The sequence below is a fragment of the Zeus faber genome (genome assembly GCF_960531495.2).
Source record: "Zeus faber genome assembly, chromosome: 16".
In the NCBI taxonomy this organism is placed as follows: domain Eukaryota; kingdom Metazoa; phylum Chordata; class Actinopteri; order Zeiformes; family Zeidae; genus Zeus; species Zeus faber.
Window position 1 is genome coordinate 29,560,512 of NC_137202.1, and position 23,100 is coordinate 29,583,611.

At 46.4% G+C, this 23,100-nt stretch overlaps 2 protein-coding genes across 3 annotated transcripts in view; one reads left to right on the forward strand and one right to left on the reverse strand.

The window, feature by feature from the left end:
- Positions 1-78: 78 nt before the first annotated feature.
- On the forward strand, positions 79-12,418 carry entpd6 (ectonucleoside triphosphate diphosphohydrolase 6). 2 transcript variants are annotated; one of them, XR_013844596.1, is made up of 15 exons: positions 79-169; positions 985-1,320; positions 2,575-2,651; positions 2,996-3,139; positions 4,109-4,184; positions 6,296-6,331; positions 6,905-6,993; positions 7,939-8,018; positions 8,531-8,601; positions 9,839-9,940; positions 10,024-10,164; positions 10,530-10,586; positions 10,958-11,070; positions 11,419-11,813; positions 12,327-12,418. XR_013844596.1 is itself a non-coding variant. In XM_080017148.1 (14 exons), exons 2-14 carry the CDS (start codon positions 1,062-1,064, stop codon positions 11,494-11,496), a joined length of 1,323 nt encoding a protein of 440 aa, XP_079873274.1. In that variant the 5' UTR covers positions 79-169; positions 985-1,061; the 3' UTR covers positions 11,497-11,995. The 2 variants fall into 2 exon arrangements, 1 of the variants encoding a protein (XP_079873274.1); XM_080017148.1 differs by lacking the exon at positions 12,327-12,418 and having other exon boundaries at positions 11,419-11,995.
- Positions 12,419-16,618: 4,200 nt separating this feature from the next.
- Positions 16,619-23,100, reverse strand: part of abhd12 (abhydrolase domain containing 12, lysophospholipase) — a 32,188-nt gene continuing 25,706 nt past the window's right edge. Inside the window, exons 8-14 of the mRNA XM_080016093.1 lie at positions 22,531-22,660; positions 18,972-19,009; positions 18,626-18,705; positions 18,464-18,546; positions 18,130-18,208; positions 17,581-17,708; positions 16,619-17,495 (exon numbers count right to left, since the gene is read on the reverse strand). Of these exons, the coding sequence (XP_079872219.1) occupies positions 17,462-17,495; positions 17,581-17,708; positions 18,130-18,208; positions 18,464-18,546; positions 18,626-18,705; positions 18,972-19,009; positions 22,531-22,660 (572 nt within the window). The 3' untranslated portion in view covers positions 16,619-17,461. The remainder of the gene's footprint in view (positions 17,496-17,580; positions 17,709-18,129; positions 18,209-18,463; positions 18,547-18,625; positions 18,706-18,971; positions 19,010-22,530; positions 22,661-23,100) is intronic.

Sequence of the window (23,100 nt, forward strand, 5' to 3'; positions counted from 1 at the left end):
AAGATGACCTCATAATAAAGACGCGCGCCTTACACGTCACCAGGGCGCGTGACGACGTCATCAAACCGCGACTCCTGTGGGGAGCAAGGACGTCATCAGACCGCGACTCGCCCGCCCAGCGGACGCGGCTGTTTGGTGAAACGGAGCCGAGTCGCAGCTTCTGTAACTTGTAAGTTCCTTCCTCATGTTTTTGTAAACGACGTCAGTTGAGTTGGAGTTACGTTCACCACACGTCCCGTCGGCGTTGGGTTGAAATGACGTCAGCCGTATTTAAGACGTAACCATTTCCTGCTATTAACATCCTCCCCTTGTGTGATGAATGTTCAATGTTCATGTTAAACAGTGTCATCCAGGTAAACGCAGTGGAGTGTGCTCCAACAAGTGCTCCCTGATAGAAACGCACATTTCTCTCTGTTTAGATCAAATAGTAATGATACGCACCAGGGGTTAAAGTCTTCAATCGTCTTTAATTGTCTGAAATCCAGTTTAACCAACCCGGCCTTACACTTAGTTAAATAGTCTCACACTTGAATTCATGAGGTAGTTTCAACATGGACATTTTGTCAGATTTTAGTTTAAGACTACTTTTTTTTTAAATCTTCGAAGTTCTTCTACCTCAGGAACATTTACGAGTACCTGCTGTAGATGAACCAACTCATTTATACTTACCTTCATTCTTACCTGTAGAGAGAGAGATAGAGGAAAATCCATTTAATTGCCTGTGTTTTAAAAATAAACGTACTGGTTCGATATATTCTAGTTCCTAATCCGATCTTGCCTTGCTAACTGACCTGAAGGAAACTGTTCTAATAAGTTTATAGAATTATCTAGTTCATAACCAGCCCTGTTTCTACTTAATACTGAGCTCTGACCTGTACCAACTTTCATACTTACATACAATACTTTATTGAATTAGAGAACCACAGTGTTTACTGATGTCAATTCAAACTGTTTTTTTATGTGTTATTGTTCATGACTTTACAGGGAGATAGAAGAGAGAATGGATGTGTAGCCCAGCTCTCCACCGCACTGCAGGATGGTCTTTCTCTACTTGAAGCACCATGAGAATACCAAAGTTAGCCAGCATCTTTATCTTTGTCGTCTGTCTCCTGACCTACCTGATGTTTGTGAAGCGTCACTATGCCGGTTCCACGCCCGGGGGATTCGTACCGCCGCCCGCCTATGCCCAGCCCCGGACCAGCCTTGGTCTGCCCACCTCGGGGGAGGTCGTCAGCGGGCGCTTTCTTTACGGTGTCACATTCGATGCAGGGAGCACAGGGACCAGAATCCATGTCTTCAAGTTTCATCTGGAGCTCAACGGTATCGTGAAACCCAGACTCCTCTGTAACTACCTGTCATAGTGATGCTGGCATTTTAGCTTGAACGGGTGCTCCAGGATTATTGGTGTTTATTTTTATTTTCTACTTATCTCTGAGTTAGTTTGTAGATGTTGTTGTAAATGTTTTTTCAGGTTAACCCAACCTTCATCTGGTATGAGAGAGACTTTAAGTAGAACTATAGTCTCCGTCAACCTTTCTGTGATGAATTCATATTACCAGAGGCTATTTAGTTAGTAGACAGATAAATAAAAAATAGGAACATTTATCATTAAGTCGCTCTATTTTACAATCTAAAATTCTGTGTCTGACATTCACACACACAATTCAGTGATGAATTCTTGTCAATAGTATATAATTGGATGTTTCATTAATTTCAAATATTTCTTGCGTGTAAATGTATTTTAGGACTGCGTGACCCATCCATGGCAACGACTGCAGTGTTGTTGCAGAGAAAATCCTTGTAGACCTCATTGGATTTTGGATATGTTTAATGTTAATATTTTCAAATCTGCCCCAAAATGGACTGCATGGTCTATGTGAAGTCCTCCATATGGGCTGATGTAAATTTTAGTTTTAGTTCCATATACTGTCATCCCTGTGCCTCGTAGATTTGCTTTTAGTATATTTAAAAGCTACAAAAGCACAAAGTATTAATTACCAGATTTGAATCCCTGTGTAACAAAAGAAGCTTTGGGTCTTAATTTGTGGGATGTGCTTTGATGATGCCAGGGTTAAAATGCACACAGACTCATTACAGCATTTTGGACCTTTTTTATTAGGCTTCGGCCACTGACACTGGGGACACTGGGGGAAAGTTTTCTTTAAAGCTTTGCCAAATGGCTTAGTTATCGCATTTAAATACTAAGCTAAATCACACAGACTAAGTGCTGTTTTGGCTTCATTGTTAGCCTCCGCGCTACCCTGTGACCCTGCAAACTAATGCATCGCTGCTCAGCGCCTGTTAGTTATGCAGACGTGAGTTGTCATTAAGAGGTTTATAACAGCTGAAATGTAGGTGGAGGTCATGTGTTACTTGGGCAAAAAGATTAAATAAAATTTGATAAAATGAGATTACAAAACAGGCACCAGCACCTTCCATTCTGTTGCATCACACAAGCGGCAAATCCAAAGTAAAAAAAAAAACAAAAAAACATCTGAGTTGTAGACAGCCACAGAAAGTATGAGCTAGTGAATGGTTATTTATATTCTCTGTGTTTTGTCTTTTCTCTTTCAGAGGCTCCCAAATTAGCCCATGAAACATTCAAAGCAATAAAGCCCGGTCTGTCTGAGTATGCTGATGATCCAGATGAGGTACAGTGGGCATTCTGCAACAATACTACTGCTACTAGGACTGCCGTCATAGTAGTAGTAGGTGTGTAGGTGTTACAGGAAGTAACGGGTGTAATTCACTGCTTTCTCCCTGAGAACTTGAAACCCGTTGCTGTTGTTTTTATTGTTGTGTTGTGTAATTGTATATATCCACTGTTTTATTTTGTTCTGCTGCTTATCTTGGCCAGGTCTCCCTTGAAAAAGAAATGCTTCACCACAATTGGATTTTCCTTGTTAAATTGAGGTCAAATAAAACAAAATAATAAGTATTTTGTATTTGAAATAATGTCATGTGGGCCGCTCTCATTGTCCATGGTGTTCTACAGTGTCAAGCTGGGATCCTGGAGCTCCTGGAAGTGGCCAGGGCCAGCGTCCCCTCGTCACTCTGGAACAGGACTCCTCTGGTCCTCAAGGCCACTGCCGGCCTGCGCCTCCTGCCCGGGGAGAAGGCTGCGTATCTCCTGGACAAGGTACACGGTGCTCCACAGGGACTCAAACCCCTAACCATGGCAGTGTTAGTGCTTTGCTCTTTCACTCACAATTTCATGACGATGGAAGCTTGTGTTCAACGTTGTGGTGAATTAGTGTCTTGGGATAAGGAGGTGAGGGTTAGCATTCACAGTGTGTCAGTCTGTGGGGGAGTCCAGGTGTAACATGAAGAGAAAGGTCTTTTTGTGAGTCAGCCTGATACCTGTATCTGTGCAGCCCAAAGGTGGTTACAATGTTGTATTATTCTCCCTGGCCCTTTCTGCTTAACTGGCCCCTGTGTGTTGGCCCCTGTGGTTCTCTGAATCAAGACGAGTCTGGTAATGGGAGCAAAGCCACAGATTAACTCACATTTTGGATAGCACGCCGAGTCCTGCTATTACTGATTACTTAAAAGATTTAATGGACTTTTTCCCCCCCAAAAAAATCAAGAGAAGCATTGGGGATGTAGAAGCATTAGCTTCCCGCTAGGATATTAGCTAAAGTAATTCAATTGCATAATGTAGAACAGCTAAATATAATCCAGGATGCAGTCGCTTGTGCCGCTGCGAGCTGCAGCTGAAATAAATTTGACATGATTTGATTACGCAAGTGACCTGTGTGTTTGATTACCTGAGGAGACACCCAGTTACTGTGCAAACTGATCAGGCTCTCCACCTGAACACACACACCTCTTAACACACTAAAACCACACCGGTCAGGCAGCTTCAAGTGTTTGAATGTCCAGTTTACTCTCCATTCATTGAGCCGTGTGTGTGTGTGTGTGTGTGTGTGTGTGTGTGTGTGTGTGTGTGTGTGTGTGTGTGTGTGTGTGTGTGTGTGTGTGTGTGTGTGTGTGTGTGTGTGTGTGTGTGTGTGTGTGTGTGTGTGAGAGAGAGAGAACAAAGTCAGGGAGATAAATTCCGATCTCTTGGTTCGGGAGCTCTATAACGTGCAGTTTCCTTTGCGTCCAGGTGAGGGCGGTGTTCGCAGAGTCTCCGTTCCTGTCCCGAGACGACAGCGTGTCCATCATGGATGGTTCTGATGAAGGTACACTACAGCGTCGGTTCTGGACCCGACCAAAAGCCTGCTCATCCAGTCTGTCACTGGAAATCAGGGCTGAGCGATGGGTTTCATTCATTGTCTTTGGTTGTTTTTCAGTCGTATAATCCCCATGAAGTGAGGACATAGTCATTGATTGATTTGCCATATTGTCGTGTCATTAATGATTAGATGGCCAGATGTAGGGTTGGGTAAAACTATTTGATTTGATTTCAATACAAGGGATCAATTGAATATCGATTCAATCTCATATATATGGTAAGGCTCACGATACAATTCTATATCGCTTTATTGACATTTTATACACAATGAGAGTTGCTACCATCTTTTCAGTAAAATTATTGCAAAATATACAAAATTATTTCATTTTATACTCGAATAATAATAGAATAATAGAAATTAGATGGATGAAAATGGGACAGGCATCAATAAATAGATTTAAAGTCTGTGCACAGGGGCTGCGCTCCATGCTTCTATTAAGCTGCCTGTGACCTGTGAGGTGGCTTCCTTTCTTAAAAAGTGCTTTCAACCCCCGCTGGTCATTTCTTGAGCCTCTTGCAGATCTGTGATCTTTTGGGAACCGTTTGAGCATAATTTGACGTTAGGAGGCATAATGCGCTCTCCTTGTATCAGAGTTGAGCCTCTCAGACAAACCTTGTGTTTTGAAAGCGTGCAGGCAGATGTTTAGGGTCCATTAGCCCCCCCCGACACCCCCTGTCCTCCATGTGGCCGTCACGCTGACCTTTGCTTCTCTGCCTCCACAATGAAACATAACTCACTAATACGATTGTTGGATATTCTTAGTGTATGTATTTCATATGTATATATTTCTATAGAAATGAGATGTGGACTTTGTATTCTAAATGCACTCTTGACAGCGGCACAAAGCAAAGCAAGCCAGCGGAGATAATCCAATCCTTTTTAAAGTAGTTCATACAAGCAATTATGAGCATGTAGGATAATGTTCCACTTAATCTTGGGGGAGTAGGAGGGGAGAGGGTGAGGAGGAAGAGCAGGGGTTGTCTGTCTGTCTGTCTGTCTGTCTGTCTGTCATTTATTTATTTCTGCTTCTGAAAAACCTTCTTCCCTGCAGTGTTTTGGAGCTGGCTCACTGCTAAAGTCAAAGTCCTTAATCAGTTCTGTTTCTCCTTTTCCAGGTTTCCTTCCCCAAACCCCCAGAGCCTAATGGACAGATTCCCCTTTGCTCTCGCTCTCTCTCTCTCTCTCGCTCTCTCGCTCTCTCGCTCTGTCCCTCTCTCCCCTCTGACCAGATTCCCCTTGTCTTATTATCAGTCAGATATTTAGCCCGGATGCTTATCCCTCGGGCCTGATGACCCTGAATCAAAGCGACTTATTGTTAATCTAAAAGTCTAAGTGGTGTTTGGTGCTGGCGGACCGAGCAGATGAACGGGAGCAAGTGTTCAGGGTTGCTAAGTAACCGCCTCCAGATCACTGATCCCCGCCTCCCGCTCTCCATCTCTCCCTCGCTCCCGATGCCTGTTTGTTTGTTTTTTAAATTGCTTCTTAGCAATCTCTCCATAAGAGTTTTATGGCAAAGCTCCAATGATATAGTTTCTATCCCACTCCTCTGCCGTGGCCGGGGGTTGAAGGGCACTAATACGGGCGCTGGTAAAAGGCACTAATGCACCAGGAGCAGATGAACTATTTTGCCATGGATGCTAATGTCAGTGAACTGAAGCAGTAAGTAGATCCTTAGACCCTTAATAGTTTGGGGGCCGTCGTTAATAGTACACAACATAACCTCGTAGAAATACTGCTTCTGCTAGTGGTACACTAGATTCACTTCTAGAAATATTGATGTTACAGAATAACATATTGTACAAACTACTTATTATAGTGATAATATGATCTTATTAAAATACTTTTGGTGGCATTACTTTAGGTGGTGATGGTATTTAAATGAAAACTTGACATGTTATGGTACTTGTCATGCTGTTACAGACACTGTTATCTCATCAAAATATTTGTTGTACTAATGTTACAGTACTTGTTATGTGAATAGGACACCACAATACTTTATGATAATACTGCATCCTGTGCTTTAATACCACAAACTGTTACTTTCTGCCTCTGTGTAGGAATTTCTTCTTGGATCACTGTCAACTTTCTCACTGGTAAGATTGCGTTTCACAATCCCCACACACACACACACACACACACACACACACACACACACACACACACACACACACACACACACACACACACACACACATACACACCTGCCCAGATTCATAAAATATCATAAAGTGTTAATAAAATCCTAAAATATTCTCCTTATAGACTAGTTTATATCTTTGTGCGTTTTAGCTGCGTTACAATGCTCACGTGTGGTCGTTTACGTTGCGCTGTCCATATTTTCATATAGAAGAAGAGATTGGGTCAATCATAATAGCTTGAATGTGCTATTTACTCCATCACTCATCCATCCATCCCTCACTCATCACTCATCCACCCATCTCTCACTCATCCACCCATTTATTCATCCACCCTTTCTCTGAGGCCTAGGTGGAAGCTTGTGTGCGTGTGCGCGTGTGCGTGTGTGTTATTGGGGACATTAGCAGAGTTCCATCTGAAAAAAAACAGATTAATCTCAACAAGAAGAAGTGATTACCTGTTATTGGATTAGAGGAGCAGACTGCTTCCTGTTAACTGCCCTCACACTCTCCCTCCTCCTCTCTCTCTAGGTAGTCTCCGTGGTGCTGACTCGCCCACTGTGGGGATGATAGAGTTGGGAGGAGGTTCCACACAGATCAGCTTCTCTCCTCAGGACGAGGTGAGAAGAAGACTGACCATCTCCTCTCTCTTCCTTTTCTCACTCTCACTCCTCGTCCTCTCCCTCAGCATGGTGAAGTCATCTCTATCTCTCTCTCTCTCTTTCTCTCCTTCTCTCCTCTCTCTTTCTTCTCCCTCCCAAGCTACCGGGGTGGCCCTCCATCTTGGAGGCTTAATCTCTAAATGCCCCACTAATCCTGTGTGTGTATGTGTGTGTGTATGTGTGTGTGGGTGGGCGTCTTGCCTTCTATTTGGGTCAGGCGTCGTCCACCAAGGATCGCCCCCCTCACTCTGCTTTTCAGTCTCAGCTCCTCAGCGCCTCGGGGGGAGAGATTGGTTCCTCCAGATTGAGATCAGACCGAGCGTCCTCCCGACGTCCTGCTGCCCAGGAATTCCAACATAGCCACCTCAAAATGCTCCTATTCGTCCAGAGGAGACTCGTTTAGAACAGGGGTTCTCAATGGGCGGTCCGGGAACCCCTCCAGGGGGTCCCCAGAAAAATTATGAATATTTAAACTTCAACATCGTTTCGTTTCCAAGACGTCGGCGCCGTTAGAGAACGTCCAGTCACGGCTGTTTGGATTAGTTTCAGTGTCACTTCCTGAACTCGAGCAGAGACACTGAGTCAGATCTGACTAAATCTGATCAAATTGAGGGATCCTCAGTTGGATCAGATTTGGTGAGTGATACGATCTGTGGGAAAAAGGTTGAGTGAGAAAACACTTTCACTAATTTCTAACTAGATGTTAAGAATGGAGTCGGAGCTCCAGCTGGTTGGTTACTACGTTTACTGTCTCTATGTTTAGAATTCAGGCCCATATCTTGTGCTTTTATTATATAGTTATTAATATATATTGTAGGTCATTCTGAAGTTGAGTTAAACATCTAACGTATACAATTTTACCAATCAATCAGTTCCTATTTCTCTATTTGTTCTTGTGTCTAGAAAACCATCCAGACCTCACCGATAGACTCCATCAGGTCGTTCCAGATGTTCAACACCAGCCACACCCTGTACTCCCACAGGTAACATCCAAACATGGACACCCAGCGCAGTGTCCCCAAAACTCAGATATTTCAGACTCCATGTTGTCACAAATCACAAGTCATATCTTATATGAAACTGAAAGTGAGTATAATATTAACAGATGTTTGTTCAATACATTTTGCTTGTTTGCTTTTTGATTATTATTATTATCTTATTATTATTATTTATTTTATATTACATTATTATATATATATATATATATATATATATATATATATATATATATATATATATATATATATATATATATATATATATATATATATATATATATATATATATATATATATATATTTCTTTTTTGTATTGAGTATTTGTGCTTTATATTTATACAGTATAAATCCATAGAGATTGTTGTTATTATTTTATTCTGCTCGTGGCTCACTATGGAAATGCGTATCATGTTTCTCACTGAAAGTTTGTGAATAATAATGTGGAAGTAAAGTATTTTCGCTGATGACACTCATGCGTCATGTTCTGTTCTGTGCAGCTACCTGGGCCTGGGCCTGATGTCTGCCAGGGTGGCCATCTTGGGAGGCGTGGAGGCCCAGGGAGCGTCCTGTACGTACTGTTCTACGGTCCATGCTGAACTAAAAATGAACTCCTTTTTTAACCTTTATTTACCAATGGAAGCCACATTGATATTCATCTCATTTCCAAGAGGGCTCTTCATGGCCGGGAAAGGCAGCTCGCAAATGAAAAACAAAGACATGAACACATGAAAACACCCACATAGGGCCGGGAGATATATCCACATCCACAACATAAAAAGGAGCAACATGAGTATTCATCTTGAAAAGCGGCACCAAACCAGCTTTCCACAAAGGATTCTGTCATTTCTGGGGTCTGGTGTTTCTGGTGGTCACAAGGGCACCACGAGACGAAGGTACGGAACCAGCAACCCTGTGATTACTGGACGACGTGCTCCACCTCCTGACCCACAGCGCCCCACTTCCACGGCCGTCTGGGCGTGGAGGATAAATAAGCCATTATCTAATCTTTTAATAACACCAAGATTAATTCCTTGCCTGGCAGATGTTGGTGTGATTTAGCTGCTGCAGCTTTAAGAAGCTCCAGATCCACAACCTCCCTGTGTTCCTCATCACTCTGCCACTGCTACTCTCCTCCTCTCCCTCATCTGTCTGTCTGTCTGCCTGTCTGACTGCCTGCCTGCCTGCCTGCCTGTCTGTCTGTCTGTCTGTCTGTCTTCTCAGTTCCCAGTCACTTGTATTTTTTGTTTTCTCTTTTCACCTCCCTCTCTTCCTCTATCTACATATTTTCTCCTCTTTCCCGTTGTCTCTCCCTCCTCCATTCACTGGAAACAGACATTTTATTTTTCTATTTCCAAATATTTGTTGCGGTCTCAGTTGTATTTTCGTTTTTGTCCCTTTTTGAAGTTGTACAGCCGTTCACCACCAGGCGGCGCTCAACCCCTTTCTAAACAGGACCAGCTGTGTCTCCTGTGATTAGAACCAGTTTGTGTGTAAAATGCTGGTGGAGGCGACTTGATGGATGTTGGAAAGTTCCAAACCAAAGTTACAAGTTATTTAGAATAATTATTCTAAGCTCCACCTTGTAATCAAGGGCATTATTTTATTTCAGAAAATGCATCGTTGTTATAAACACAATATTTACACAAGAAACCATAAAAATTCTTTCAACTTTGAACTGGTTTCATTGACCTGATGATTCACACTTGGAGCTCAGTGACGCTTTGATGTTGTATGTTTTATTTATTTTTTCAGTCGTATCAGTGATTTTATTGGACAGTGCAGTTCCCCTGTTTTTCTCTGAGCAGCGGGGAGCAGCGTGGAGCTGGTCAGCCCCTGCCTTGCCCCAGAGCACTCCAGCAGCTGGAAACACGCCGACGTGGTTTACAACGTGAAGGGACAGAAAGAAGGTCGGTGGAAGAGGCTCAAACGTCCGGTAACGTGACGCGGGTTGATGTTAGTTTCAGAGTAACGGGATGTGTCTGCGCGGCAGGGGAGCCGGTGTTCGAGGCGTGCCTCAACAAGGTGGAGAAGGTTCTCTACAAGAAGGTGGTGAAGGCGGAGGAGGCCAGAGACATGGACTTCTACGCCTTCTCCTTCTACTACGACCGAGCCGTGGACCTGGGCTTCATAGGTACCGCTCTGCTCCGGGGGCACAGTACTGATCCGGACGGACTCGCACTGAATTGTTGCCGTTTTGTCCGTGTGCTCCGTTAAATATGTCAAATCTGCTTCTATGTGCCAAGAAAACAAAGTGTCAATGTTTTTCCTTAATAATCAGATATTTTCTTAGGGCTCGTGGTGTCGTTGATGCCTTGTTTTAGCCTCATGCAACTCTTATTTAATATATTCTAGAATATAAAAAAAAATATTAGCTTTGGACGTGGATTTGATTTGTCAAAACTGATAATGTTAATTATGTCACTCAATTGGAAAAATAAATAACAACAACAAATCTGTGCTCAGTGTGTGACGCAGACTGTTCTTTCTGCTTCTCAGAGGAGACAAAAGGAGGAACCGTCAAAGTGTCTGACTACAGCGATGCTGCCAAGAGAGGTGAGACAGCGCCCCCACGCGGCAGCTCCCCTGCACTGCACCCACACGGGCACAGAAGCAGAATGAAATGCATGTGGTTACTCCTAGAAACCGTGACATATAACATACGACTCACATTTACGTCGATTAAATATTTACACTTTAATTATATTTTCTATTAACATTAGAATCATAAATGAATGAGATTAGGTTTGAAATCTGAGACATTTAGCCATTAAAATCAGTAAAGTGAGGCAGTAAAACGTGTGTGTGTGTGTGTGTGTGTGTGTGTGTGTGTGTGTGTGTGTGTGTGTGTGTGTGTGTGTGTGTGTGTGTGTGTGTGTGTGTGTGTGTGTGTGTGTGTGTGTGTGTGTGTGTGTGTGTGTGTGCAGTGTGTGATGGACTGTCCGTCCCTCCAGTAAACAGTCCGTTCCTCTGTCTGGATCTCACCTACATCTCCGTCCTGCTCAGTGAGCTCGGCTTCCCCCCGGACAAGGAGCTCAAGGTGTGTGTGTGTACACACACATATATACACACACACTCTATACATCTCATCTCATCTCATCACCGGTCTTAGTCTCGTTCCCAGTCTGTCAGTATTTACTACACTAGCGTAGTCACTACTATATATACTATATATACCAGCCACGCCCCCTTACCGTGAAATAACACTATACTATATCATTAAATATGTGTGTGTGTGTGTGTGTGCGTGTGTGCCAACCTTAAAAAAAAAAAACATGAATCCACAGAAAGTCGTGACCACGTAAACAAAACACGACTAAAGCGGAGCCCGCGTGTCGCCGCCTGCAGCTGCGTTTCATAACTGTATTTATTTATTGGCCGTGTGCAGCTGGCGAGGACCATCAGCGAGGTGGAGACCAGCTGGGCCCTGGGAGCCATGTTCCGCTACATGGAGTCGATGCGCTGAGCCCAGAAGATCACAGCGCCGTGCCCCTCCCTCCGCCGCTCCCTCCGCCGCTCCCTCCGCCGCTCCCTCCGCCTCTCCCTCCGCCTCTCCCTCCGCCCCTCCCTCCGCCCCTCCCTCCGCCGCTCCCTCCGCCCCTCTGTCAGATTGCGTTTGTTTATTTATTTGCGTGTGACCTTGTGTGGAGGCTCTGGACGGGCGGGCGGTGCCGCTGTGATTCAGATTGTGTTTTTACCGTTCAGAGTTTGCGTTCTTTGAAGAGCCGTAACGTGCCATTATCCTCTGGGAGAACCGCCCCGGACCTCTCGACTTTACAGAATGTACGTTTGTTTCAGACCTCCGGACGCGTGAATGTTTTGTACTTTGTGAAGGGATGTGACTTCTATGAACTGTTCATTGGTGTTGTTTGAGCTTCATGGTGGCAGATGTAGACGTATTTATAATAAATGGAATGTAACAGTTGATGTACTGTATTCAATGAATGGATTCTCACATTAAATTGGATTTTACAGGTGTTTGTACCGATCATTTCTCAGAACTATAATAGTTGTTTTCCACCATGTCAGTATTTATTTATTTATTTTTTTCATGTGGCCCTAATCCTCTCCCATAGAAATGTTCATTAAACCCTGGAACGTTAACGATTTCTCCACCTTTTGTGCTGGGAAAAGAAAAGCAGGAAGGGAGCAGAAGTGGAAGCTTAGGCACCGTTTGATTGTGCTCTTTTTGAGTTGTTTGAGTTCCCTCCTCTCGAACAAGTGGCAGAACTTTAATACGATGGATGAGAATGTGATGAAAACAGTGATGTTACATTTAAGAACTTGTCTTTGCAGAATTTAAAAATATTGATATTCCAACATCAATACATCATCGCGCTGCGTTTCGCGCTCAGTCCACGGCAGAAACCGCTCCAAGATGGCGGCGGAGCCCAGGAGGCGGATCAGCGTCCGGGGCCTGGACTCCGTGGCCGGGGGGGCTGGGCAACGTGACGGCGCTCAAGCGGAGCTTCAACCGACACCTGCACGTCACCCTGGGCACGGACCGCAACGTGGCCACGGCCCGGGACGACTACCTGTCCGTGGCCCGCACGGTGCGGGACCAGCTGGTGGGGAGGTGGATCCGCACCCGGCACCACTACTACGAGAGGGACCCCATGGTGAGGGACCGTTTCCTTCCGCTCTCCAGTAGAAGGAAGAAGATCTGGTGGCTCATGCTGCTGGAGCTGCCTTGCTCAGCTGCTCCTCGATAAGACTCTGAAGACTAAACCCTGTGAGGAGATCTGATCCTTTCAGGGAGCTGGACCCAGGTGCATTGTGGGAATTTGATTCTGTGTGTGTGTGTGTGTGTGTGTGTGTGTGTGTGTGTGTGTGTGTGTGTGTGTGCAGTTAGGTTTGGATCTGGAGGAGCTGGAGGACACCGCTGGTCTTGGGAACGGTTGACTGGGCCTGCCACGCCCTGTCACATCCTGTAACACCCTGCCACACCTGGCCACGCCCTGTCACATCCTGTAACACCCTGCTACACCTGGCCACGCCCTGCCACACCTGGCCACGCCCTGTCACATCCTGTAACACCCTGCTACACCTGGCCACGCCCTGCCACACCTGGCCACGCCCTGTCACATCCTGTAACACCCTGCTACACCTGGCCACGCCCTGCCACACCTGGCCACGCCCTGTCACATCCTGTAACACCCTGCTACACCTGGCCACGCCCTGCCACACCTGGCCACGCCCTGTCACATCCTGTAACACCCTGCTACACCTGGCCACGCCCTGCCACACCTGGCCACGCCCTGTCACATCCTGTAACACCCTGCTACACCTGGCCACGCCCTGCCACACCGGGCCACGCCCTGTCACATCCTGTAACTCCCTGCTACACCTGGCCACGCCCTGCCACACCGGGCCACGCCCTGTCACATCCTGTAACACCCTGCTACACCTGGCCACGCCCTGCCACACCTGGCCGCCGGTCCAGTCGCCCAGTGATGACTGTTTGGATCCACGTTTCACTGTCACCTCCCGAAGAGACACTGAATCTAACGACACAAAACAATGTAACAACGTCAAATATTGATCCCTGATTGGATCCAAAGACGAAATCTGATCAAATGGCGTCAGTGGCCGAATGAGGATCAAACTGAGGCTCCTTGTGTGGAAGGAAATTGAGAATCATTCATATGTCCTGTCATTATGATGTAGCTCGCCGTGGTCATCAGGTATCAGGTCGTCGGTGACACCCCCCCCGGTGACACCCCCCGGTGACACCCGGTTGAACCGTGTCGTGCGGAGGATCGGAGACGGCTTCCTGCGCGACCCGCAGCAGCACAGGAAGCTTTGTGACGTCATCGACGACGACGACGTCATCATCAGCGACGTGGCCCCAGCCGAGCAGGTGCACGCAGCCTCCCGCCGCGTCGCTCAGAACCCGCTCCTTCATTTCCATCCAGTAATACTCTGCAAACAGACGAGCTCGGCGCGGCGCAGCGGGGGTCGCTCCAGGAGAACGAGCTCAAGCGGCTGCGGCTCCACCCGGACTCGCCGCGCCCTCGGGCGAGGCATCGCCCCGTTGGTGGAAGCTTTGCGTTTCCGTAGCTTTATTAAAAAAACATGTCTCACGCACCTAAAAGGTGGATTGACGTGGCGGACGTAGCTCCGGGTGGAGAAGTGCAGCTCCGTCAGAAAAGGAGGAAGAGCTCAGCCTCTCTTTGCTGCCCCCTCAGGGTGGAGAGGGGAACTACACCCGGGCTGCGTCTGAACTCACCAGTGATGGAAAAGAACTAAGTACAAATACTTAAGTACTTGCTTAAGTATATTATATATGTACTACATTTAACACAGTAGTGATACTTGAGTTTTTGTTTTCTGGATTTACATTTATGTACATTTAGTTCAAAAAACAACCCAGATTTATATCCATGTTCATTCTTTAAATCAGGATTTATATTTATATCTATCAAAAGCAAGATGCTGAGCACTCGTCTGCAGGAAAAAAGGACCCGTGTACTTTATAGTCTATTAAAGACGGATATGTAGTACTTCTGTAGTACTACCCCTTGTACCCCTTGTTGTTGTTTCGCAGCTTCACATTTTCTTTTGTAGCCGCGGCAGCAGAGCTCTGCAGCGTCTGTTACCATGGTAACCCTCTTCCTGTCTTGAAATGTGTGAACAGCATGAACAATCCCAAAATATACAACAACCTTTTCTGACTCATGGCGAGCCGGAGAACCCCCCTAAAAACAGTAGGAGTTGACCTGAAACCACCAGGAAAATGATGAACGTCTCTGTTTGGCCAACGACCGGGCCGGTCACTCACTGCACCCTCGTGGGCTACAGACCACAGGTTGAACATCCCAGGCTTTTAGGCACAATTAAAAGTCGGCGCTGCACGTCACCTGGTGGATCTCACTCTGGTGCTGCGGTTGCAGGGGCCACGCCCGGGTATCCTACCAGCGTGCCCCCGAGCTGCGTCTGGCCCGGGGTCAGAGCGGGACGGAACCGGAGCTCTGCAGGGAGGCGGAGGCGCTGCTGGGCCCCGGCAGGGGGGCTGGGCGGGGCACCGTACCAGGAGTGAGAGAGGAACAGGAACCAGGATATGAATGCCACCGCTCAAGCCTAATTCTGTGCGTATTTATTAGGCGTCTTGTGAGACGACTGACTGATACACGGTGGTGATCGGTGAGTTGTTGTTTTTGGATGTTTCGGGGTCCAGGTCCTTCTGGAAGCAGCTGGATCCTCATTGGCTTTTACTTTGAAATCCACTCAGTGACTGTGAACCGTTCCCTCCTCAGGTTCAAGGTTGTTGCAGATTACGAGGCGAACGTCCGCTGCAGCGGAGAGTCAGCCGGCTCTACAAGGTCGGTTTGGCGACACCTTTCCCAACGTTCTCTCCGCCTTTCCTCCATTGCCACGCCCACTTATGAAGGTGTGTGCACCGAACCGCAGCCATCACCAGCATTCCTTTTAAGTTAAACCCAATGTTACTTTGATTCAGACATATTGAAAAAAAAGACATCAAGACGGATGTGACTGTGACATTCTGGTTTGGAGAAGGATTTTAAGGCTCGAAACTGATGCAAAACTCATCCTGGGGGCGGTTCATCAACATCTCAATGTATTTATTTCAACAAATTCATTTGTTTAAACTACAAGAAGGGTTTATAGATTCTTTCAGGATGAATAAATCAAGCCCCGCCATGTCTTTTCGGGCCTGTATTAAACAATGCATCAACATGGCCGACAGGCTGGTGTTTGGAACCAGATAAGCGTTGCCTGGGGCAACCGGACAACCCACTATCAGCGGGCGTGGAGTCCGCTGCTCGTGATACAGAAAACAGGGACGAGACGTTCCAGACGTCGTCTCATCTCATCCAAAACCGTGAGGAATGGACCCGCACGCTGATCCGGAACGTCGCCAGGGCCGGGAAGTTCTCCAGCGACAGAACTATCGCCCAGAACGCCCGCGAGATCTGGGGGGCGGAGCCGTCCGACCTCCAGACCTCCTGGCGAGCCACGCCCAATCAGGAGACTTGGAAACGCCCTGAAGCAGCTGTTTGAAAACATGTTCTTATGATGGAATTTTATGATGGAATTCCAAAAGCCTCCCTGGAGACAGACTCTGCTTCTCTCTCGTGAAGGTGTTTAGGAGCTCCAGCTCAGTCTCAGGTGCATTATGGGTAATGTGCTTCAGTTTATTTGACTTCCAAAGCTAATCTGCCTCGTATAGATCATACATGCTGTACCTCCAACCGAATTGTTAAAAATGTTTGTTCTGAATCTGCACATTAGTGTATTATTTTAGAATGTGGTTTTACTACTTGTGTGGCATTGATTAAGATAAATTAGGGATCAATTTATTTTCCTGATGGAACAACGTTCAAAAACAAGTTTGTAAGCGTTTTGACTTATAAAGGCTGCGCTGGCCGAGCAGCCGTTATGTTCTGTTAATAGCGTCCAAGTGATTTAAGGGACAGTTTGCTCAAATGATTATTTTTCCCCAAAGAAATAGGAGCTAGAGTCGTTTACAGAACAGACTTTACAGTGTGGATCTCATTGAAACCAGGAAAACTTGAACCCCGACGTCTTTGGTTTTTCCTCCAGAAGAGACGACATGTGACACCAGAAGCGCTCCATGGTTTTATTTCACAACTTCAGATCAAACATGTGTCCGTGTTCCTCCTGCACTTTAAACAAACTTTAAAACACGTCCAGAGCAGGTGAGCTGGATGAAGAACAAAAAAAAAAAAAAAAAAAGAAAAAGAAAGATGAAGGTTCCTCCAGGAGGGGCGGACGATCCCCGACCCAGGAAACGGGCGGAGACGCCGCATCCGAACGTCTCCAGCTCCTGAGGTGGTTGCGGTGAAGTGGAACGAGCCTTCGGTCCAAACTTCTCAGCGTCTTCAGCCGCGCAGGTGTTCAGCCTGTTCAGTCCTCCAGGTCCACAGTGTGGTGTTCCAACACAACGTAAATAAAACAATTGGACCCAACGTTGTTGTTCTGCCGCCTCTGGCAGCCACATGGTCGTCAGCATCAGAGCGTTTTAAAAGCAGGTCCTGCCCAATAACACGTTTTGAGTAAAAAATGAAGAACGTCCTGTTTCAAAAGCTCTGACGCTGGTGCTGCAGCTGAGCAAACACCTTCACAGAGCTCAACTCCATCTGATAAATGGATCAAACAGTTCAATCAAGAAACCAAAACAATCGAAGCAGATTAATAAGTATATTAAAACACTACAGCTGTGTGTGTGTGTGTGTGTGTACAGTACAGTCTTTAGTCTCACGTGTGTGTGTGTGTGTGTGTGTGTGTGTGTGTGTGTGCGCACATGGGAATGCTAAGAGATTGTAATGATGTTTGTTATGTTCTAGCTTCATGCGTCGATGTCCGCTCCGTTACCATGGATACGTAGCATCCCAAAAACGGGACGTTAGCATGTGTGTGTGTGTGTGTGTGGGGCTGGTGGTCCGGCTCTATGCGTGTGGATGCACGGTGCCCAGGAAGTCACTGAAACGGAGGAAACAAAGTGTTGTAGTTAGTGGTGGGTGGAGTGGTGTGGGGGTGGGGGTGGGGCGCTGGCGGGTGGTGCTACCTGAGGATGTGTGGCAGCTCCGGGCTCCTGTAGATGAACTTGTGTTTGTAGGCCAGAGCGGGGGGGAAGGGGATGAACTGCACCTTGTGGCCGGCGAGGCTCTTTGACTGGGCCGCCATGTTGTACAGCTGTGAGGAGGAGGAAGAGGAGGAAGATGAAGATGAGGAAGAGGAGGAAGAGGATGTTTGTCATTTGTAAGGAAACTGGTGATAAAGTTGTTGACACGTTGTTAAAACAAAGCCTGAAATGTTGATAAATGAACCTTAAGTTAGTTTGAGCTCAAACACATTGGGTTGTGAAAGCAGACCATAATATTCAGCTAATTCTCTGGAATATGATCCACTGCCGTGAGTGGTCCCGGTAATGCATCACCGGTGACACTGGGAGGTGTAATCTCACCACGGTTACCATGGTAACACACACTGATAAGAGGAAAAGCAGCCTGATACGCTCAAGGGCACAAGGAGGTCAAAGGTCACAGCACCTCCCAAACAAACTAAAACATGAGCGACACCATCAGGAGGACGGAGGCGGAGCTCAGACGCTGACCTTCTTCCCCAGATGGAAAGGAACCACACCGTCATCCTCAGCGTGGAGGATGAGGACCGGACACCAGATGTGGTTCACACTGGAAACAGAGAGACAGACAGAGAGACAGACAGGTGGAGAAGGGTTCACCTTCAAGAAGGAGTGTTGTTGTAGTACCTCCTGGGGCCAGAGGGGGAGCTCCACGTCACCGTCCTGGATTCTACTTATTTACTGAGAATCACCTCCGTCGCCAAAGCAAACTGTCAATTGTTACTACGCCGCTGCTGCGACGCTTTATATTGTTTTTACAGTTTTATCAACGTGATGCGTTAGCGTCATGATGTCATTGACGTACTTCTCATCGCTGGCAAATTGGATGTCGTTGGCTGTGATGGCGTCCAGAAAGAACCAGTCGAACCCCGGCAGGTACCTGTACACCTGAGAGGAGAGGAAGGTGGTGACACTGTGTGTGTGTGTGTGTGTGTGTGTGTGAGAGTGTGTGTGTGTGTGTGTGTACCATGGAGAAGGGGTGGCTCTTGGCCTCCTCTCTGATGTTGGTGAACGGAGACTCCAGGATCAGGGCGTCCGGGGCACTTCCTGTCACACAAACCAACGTCCGGTTAGAACAGAACCACAGTTCAGCAGGAAACAGATGAAGGTGGAATTCTTCATTTCCACAACAATCGGGCAAGAGAAGAGACTAGGAACAGGAAGTGGCATCGCTTCCTTCTGGAAACCTGCGGCGGAAACGTTACTCTCTGGACATAGCACAGGAAGGAGTTTGAAATAAAATGGGATTTTACTGTTATTAAAAACAAAAATAGAATCAGACACACGACCTGTGTGTGTGTGTGTGTTCATACCAGCGTCACAGAGCCGTCTGACCAGGTTTGTAGCCACTCTGAAGAATAAAGAAATGAAAACTAGTGAAATGTTTTCTCAGTGGGATGACATGAGGAAAGGTTGTAAACATTGTGACATAATTAGATGTAAAATAAACAAGTGACGTTGAGCGACAGCTCGTTGAAAAGCAGATCAATTGTTTGTTGCATCTGAAGTGTTCTGTTCCAACCCTCCACCCTCCGCTCCACCCTCCGCTCCAGCCTCTTATCTGTTGTGTGGATGGAGGCTGCAGTCACATAGAGCACAGGGGGCGGGGCCAAACAGGACGATGTGTTGCTATGATGAGGTTGATGATGAGGTGTTGCTATGGTGATCTACAAAGACTAAAATAGTTCAAATATAAACACAGATAAAATATATTAAAATAACTTATTTCGTGTCTGTTAGTATATTTAAGAATGTTAGGAATGCATGTAGCTATACAAAATGCAGCTTATTACTAATATTTTATTGCAAACTTCAAGCAGCTTTGACAATGGACATCATTTTGCATTTTGATAAATGTATAGATATTGTTGGTGGCTTGGAGAAGAGAGAGCGTCTATAGAGACGTGTTTATTAGTGATCAATGATCTGAGTAAACTGTAAACTGAGTGATGGCAAGAGAGGCCTGTCTTTTATTATTAATGATCCATATTTAATGATATTATTATTATTATTATTATTATTATTATATTATTATTATTATCCTCCATCTGCTTCCTCGCTACAAGCACTAACCAGCGAGAAATGACTTAACAGAGAAAACAACTTTCATATCAATCAATGGTTTTTACTTAGGCCATTAAAGTGTGATGTTCCGGGGGAGCGTCCTCCACCAGGTCACACTTTCTCGCCGACGTAACGGTGTTAAAATATTTTATCGTTGCAGGGGAACACCGCGTTCCGTCGCTGGGGGTCTCTGCCGCCGTGCTCTCGTCCGCTAACATGACTTGTTTGCCGTCCCCCGTGTTCCGTGCAAATGCAGTGTCAATGCAGATTACCTTATATGGGCATATATCCTGTATCATTATGTGCAGATAAGTCATGTGACTAGGGGCGTGGTCACAAGTCCACAGCAAACTTTTAGAAAGTATCAGAACTCTCAGGATAAAGGTACAACAGAAAACACTGTATCAGTCCATCTTTACTTCCAACTCAACATGTTTATCTTATGTCAACAAGGTAGAAGATCTAAAGTATAAAGGACCAAATGGAGGTGTGTGTTACCCTGTTCCTAGTGTGTGTGTGCGTTACCCTGTTCCTAGTGTGTGTGTGTTACCCTGTTCCTAGTGTGTGTGTGTGTTACCCTGTTCCTAGTGTGTGTGTGTGTTACCCTGTTCCTAGTGTGTGTGTGTTACCCTGTTCCTAGTGTGTGTGTGTTACCCTGTTCCTAGTGTGTGTGTGTGTTACCCTGTTCCTAGTGTGTGTGTGTGTTACGCTGTTCCTAGTGTGTGTGTGTTAGTGTTACCCTGTTCCTAGTGTGTGTGTGTGTGTTACCCTGTTCCTAGTGTGTGTGTGTTAGTGTTACCCTGTTCCTAGTGTGTGTGTGTGTTACCCTGTTCCTAGTGTGTGTGTGTGTGTTACGCTGTTCCTAGTGTGTGTGTGTGTGTTACGCTGTTCCTAGTGTGTGTGTGTGTGTTACGCTGTTCCTAGTGTGTGTGTTACCCTGTTCCTAGTGTGTGTGTGTGTTACCCTGTTCCTAGTGTGTGTGTGTTACCCTGTTCCTAGTGTGTGTGTTACCCTGTTCCTAGTGTGTGTGTGTTAGTGTTACCCTGTTCCTAGTGTGTGTGTGTTAGTGTTACCCTGTTCCTAGTGTGTGTGTGTGTTACCCTGTTCCTAGTGTGTGTGTGTGTTACCCTGTTCCTAGTGTGTGTGTGTGTGTTACGCTGTTCCTAGTGTGTGTGTTACCCTGTTCCTAGTGTGTGTGTTACCCTGTTCCTAGTGTGTGTGTGTGTTACCCTGTTCCTAGTGTGTGTGTGTTACCCTGTTCCTAGTGTGTGTGTTACCCTGTTCCTAGTGTGTGTGTGTGTTACGCTGTTCCTAGTGTGTGTGTGTTACCCTGTTCCTAGTGTGTGTGTGTTACCCTGTTCCTAGTGTGTGTGTGTTACGCTGTTCCTAGTGTGTGTGTGTTACCCTGTTCCTAGTGTGTGTGTGTGTTACGCTGTTCCTAGTGTGTGTGTGTGTTACGCTGTTCCTAGTGTGTGTGTTACGCTGTTCCTAGTGTGTGTGTGTGTTATGCTGTTCCTAGTGTGTGTGTGTTAGTGTTACCCTGTTCCTAGTGTGTGTGTGTTAGTGTTACCCTGTTCCTAGTGTGTGTGTGTGTGTTACCCTGTTCCTAGTGTGTGTGTGTGTTACGCTGTTCCTAGTGTGTGTGTGTTACCCTGTTCCTAGTGTGTGTGTGTTACCCTGTTCCTAGTGTGTTACCCTGTTCCTAGTGTGTGTGTGTGTTACCCTGTTCCTAGTGTGTGTGTGTTACCCTGTTCCTAGTGTGTGTGTGTTACCCTGTTCCTAGTGTGTGTGTTACCCTGTTCCTAGTGTGTGTGTGTGTGTGTTACCCTGTTCCTAGTGTGTGTGTGTTACTCTGTTCCTAGTGTGTGTGTGTTACCCTGTTCCGAGTGTGTGTGTGTTACCCTGTTCCTAGTGTGTGTGTGTTACCCTGTTCCTAGTGTGTGTGTGTTACCCTGTTCCTAGTGTGTGTGTTACCCTGTTCCTAGTGTGTGTGTGTTACCCTGTTCCTAGTGTGTGTGTGTTACCCTGTTCCTAGTGTGTGTGTGCGTTACCCTGTTCCTAGTGTGTGTGTGTTACCCTGTTCCTAGTGTGTGTGTGCGTTACCCTGTTCCTAGTGTGTGTGTGCGTTACCCTGTTCCTAGTGTGTGTGTGTTACCCTGTTCCGAGTGTGTGTGTGTTACCCTGTTCCGAGTGTGTGTGTGTTACCCTGTTCCTAGTGTGTGTGTGTTACCCTGTTCCTAGTGTGTGTGTGTTACCCTGTTCCTAGTGTGTGTGTTACCCTGTTCCTAGTGTGTGTGTTACCCTGTTCCGAGTTTGTGTGTGTTACCCTGTTCCGAGTGTGTGTGTGTTACCCTGTTCCGAGTGTGTGTGTGTTACCCTGTTCCGAGTGTGTGTGTGTTACCCTGTTCCGAGTGTGTGTGTGTTACCCTGTTCCGAGTGTGTGTGTGTTACCCTGTTCCGAGTGTGTGTGTGTGTTACCCTGTTCCTAGTGTGTGTGTGTGTTACCCTGTTCCTAGTGTGTGTGTGTGTGTGTGTGTGTTACCCTGTTCCGAGTGTGTGTGTGTTACCCTGTTCCGAGTGTGTGTGTGTTACCCTGTTCCGAGTTTGTGTGTGTTACCCTGTTCCGAGTGTGTGTGTGTTACCCTGTTCCGAGTGTGTGTGTGTTACCCTGTTCCGAGTGTGTGTGTGTTACCCTGTTCCGAGTGTGTGTGTGTTACCCTGTTCCGAGTGTGTGTGTGTGTTACCCTGTTCCTAGTGTGTGTGTGTGTTACCCTGTTCCTAGTGTGTGTGTGTGTGTGTGTGTGTTACCCTGTTCCCAGTGAGTGGCCCCAGATGTACAGTGGTTTTCTGCTGATTCTCTGTTTAAGCTGCGTGTAGACGAACAGAGCGTCTGAGGTCATTCCACTCTCTGACGGGCTGCCGTCAGAGTCCCCCCACCCTGCAACACACACACACACACACACACACACACACACACACACACACACACACACACACACACACACACACACACACACACACACACACACACACACACACACACACACACACACACACACACACACACACTTTAAGCAGCCACACCTGTCCTAGGTCTAGGTAATTGGGCCCAGGGCCAGGGTGGCTGTACACCTGTTGCTCATTAGACTAATCAAACAACAGGTAAAACCCTCGTCCCCACAGAGGAGAAGAGCCCTTGTCATGACATGTTTACCATCGGCTCTGGGCTTGTTGCACCTAGCCCTCTCTTTACAATAAACTGGTGTGTTTTCTACTCCATCTTCTGTCTGTCTGCTGGCTCTGAAAACACCACTGGAGTGGGTGTGGCCGTGGGAACAGCCACAGGTATATAAACATGTAAATGAACAAAGAATTGGA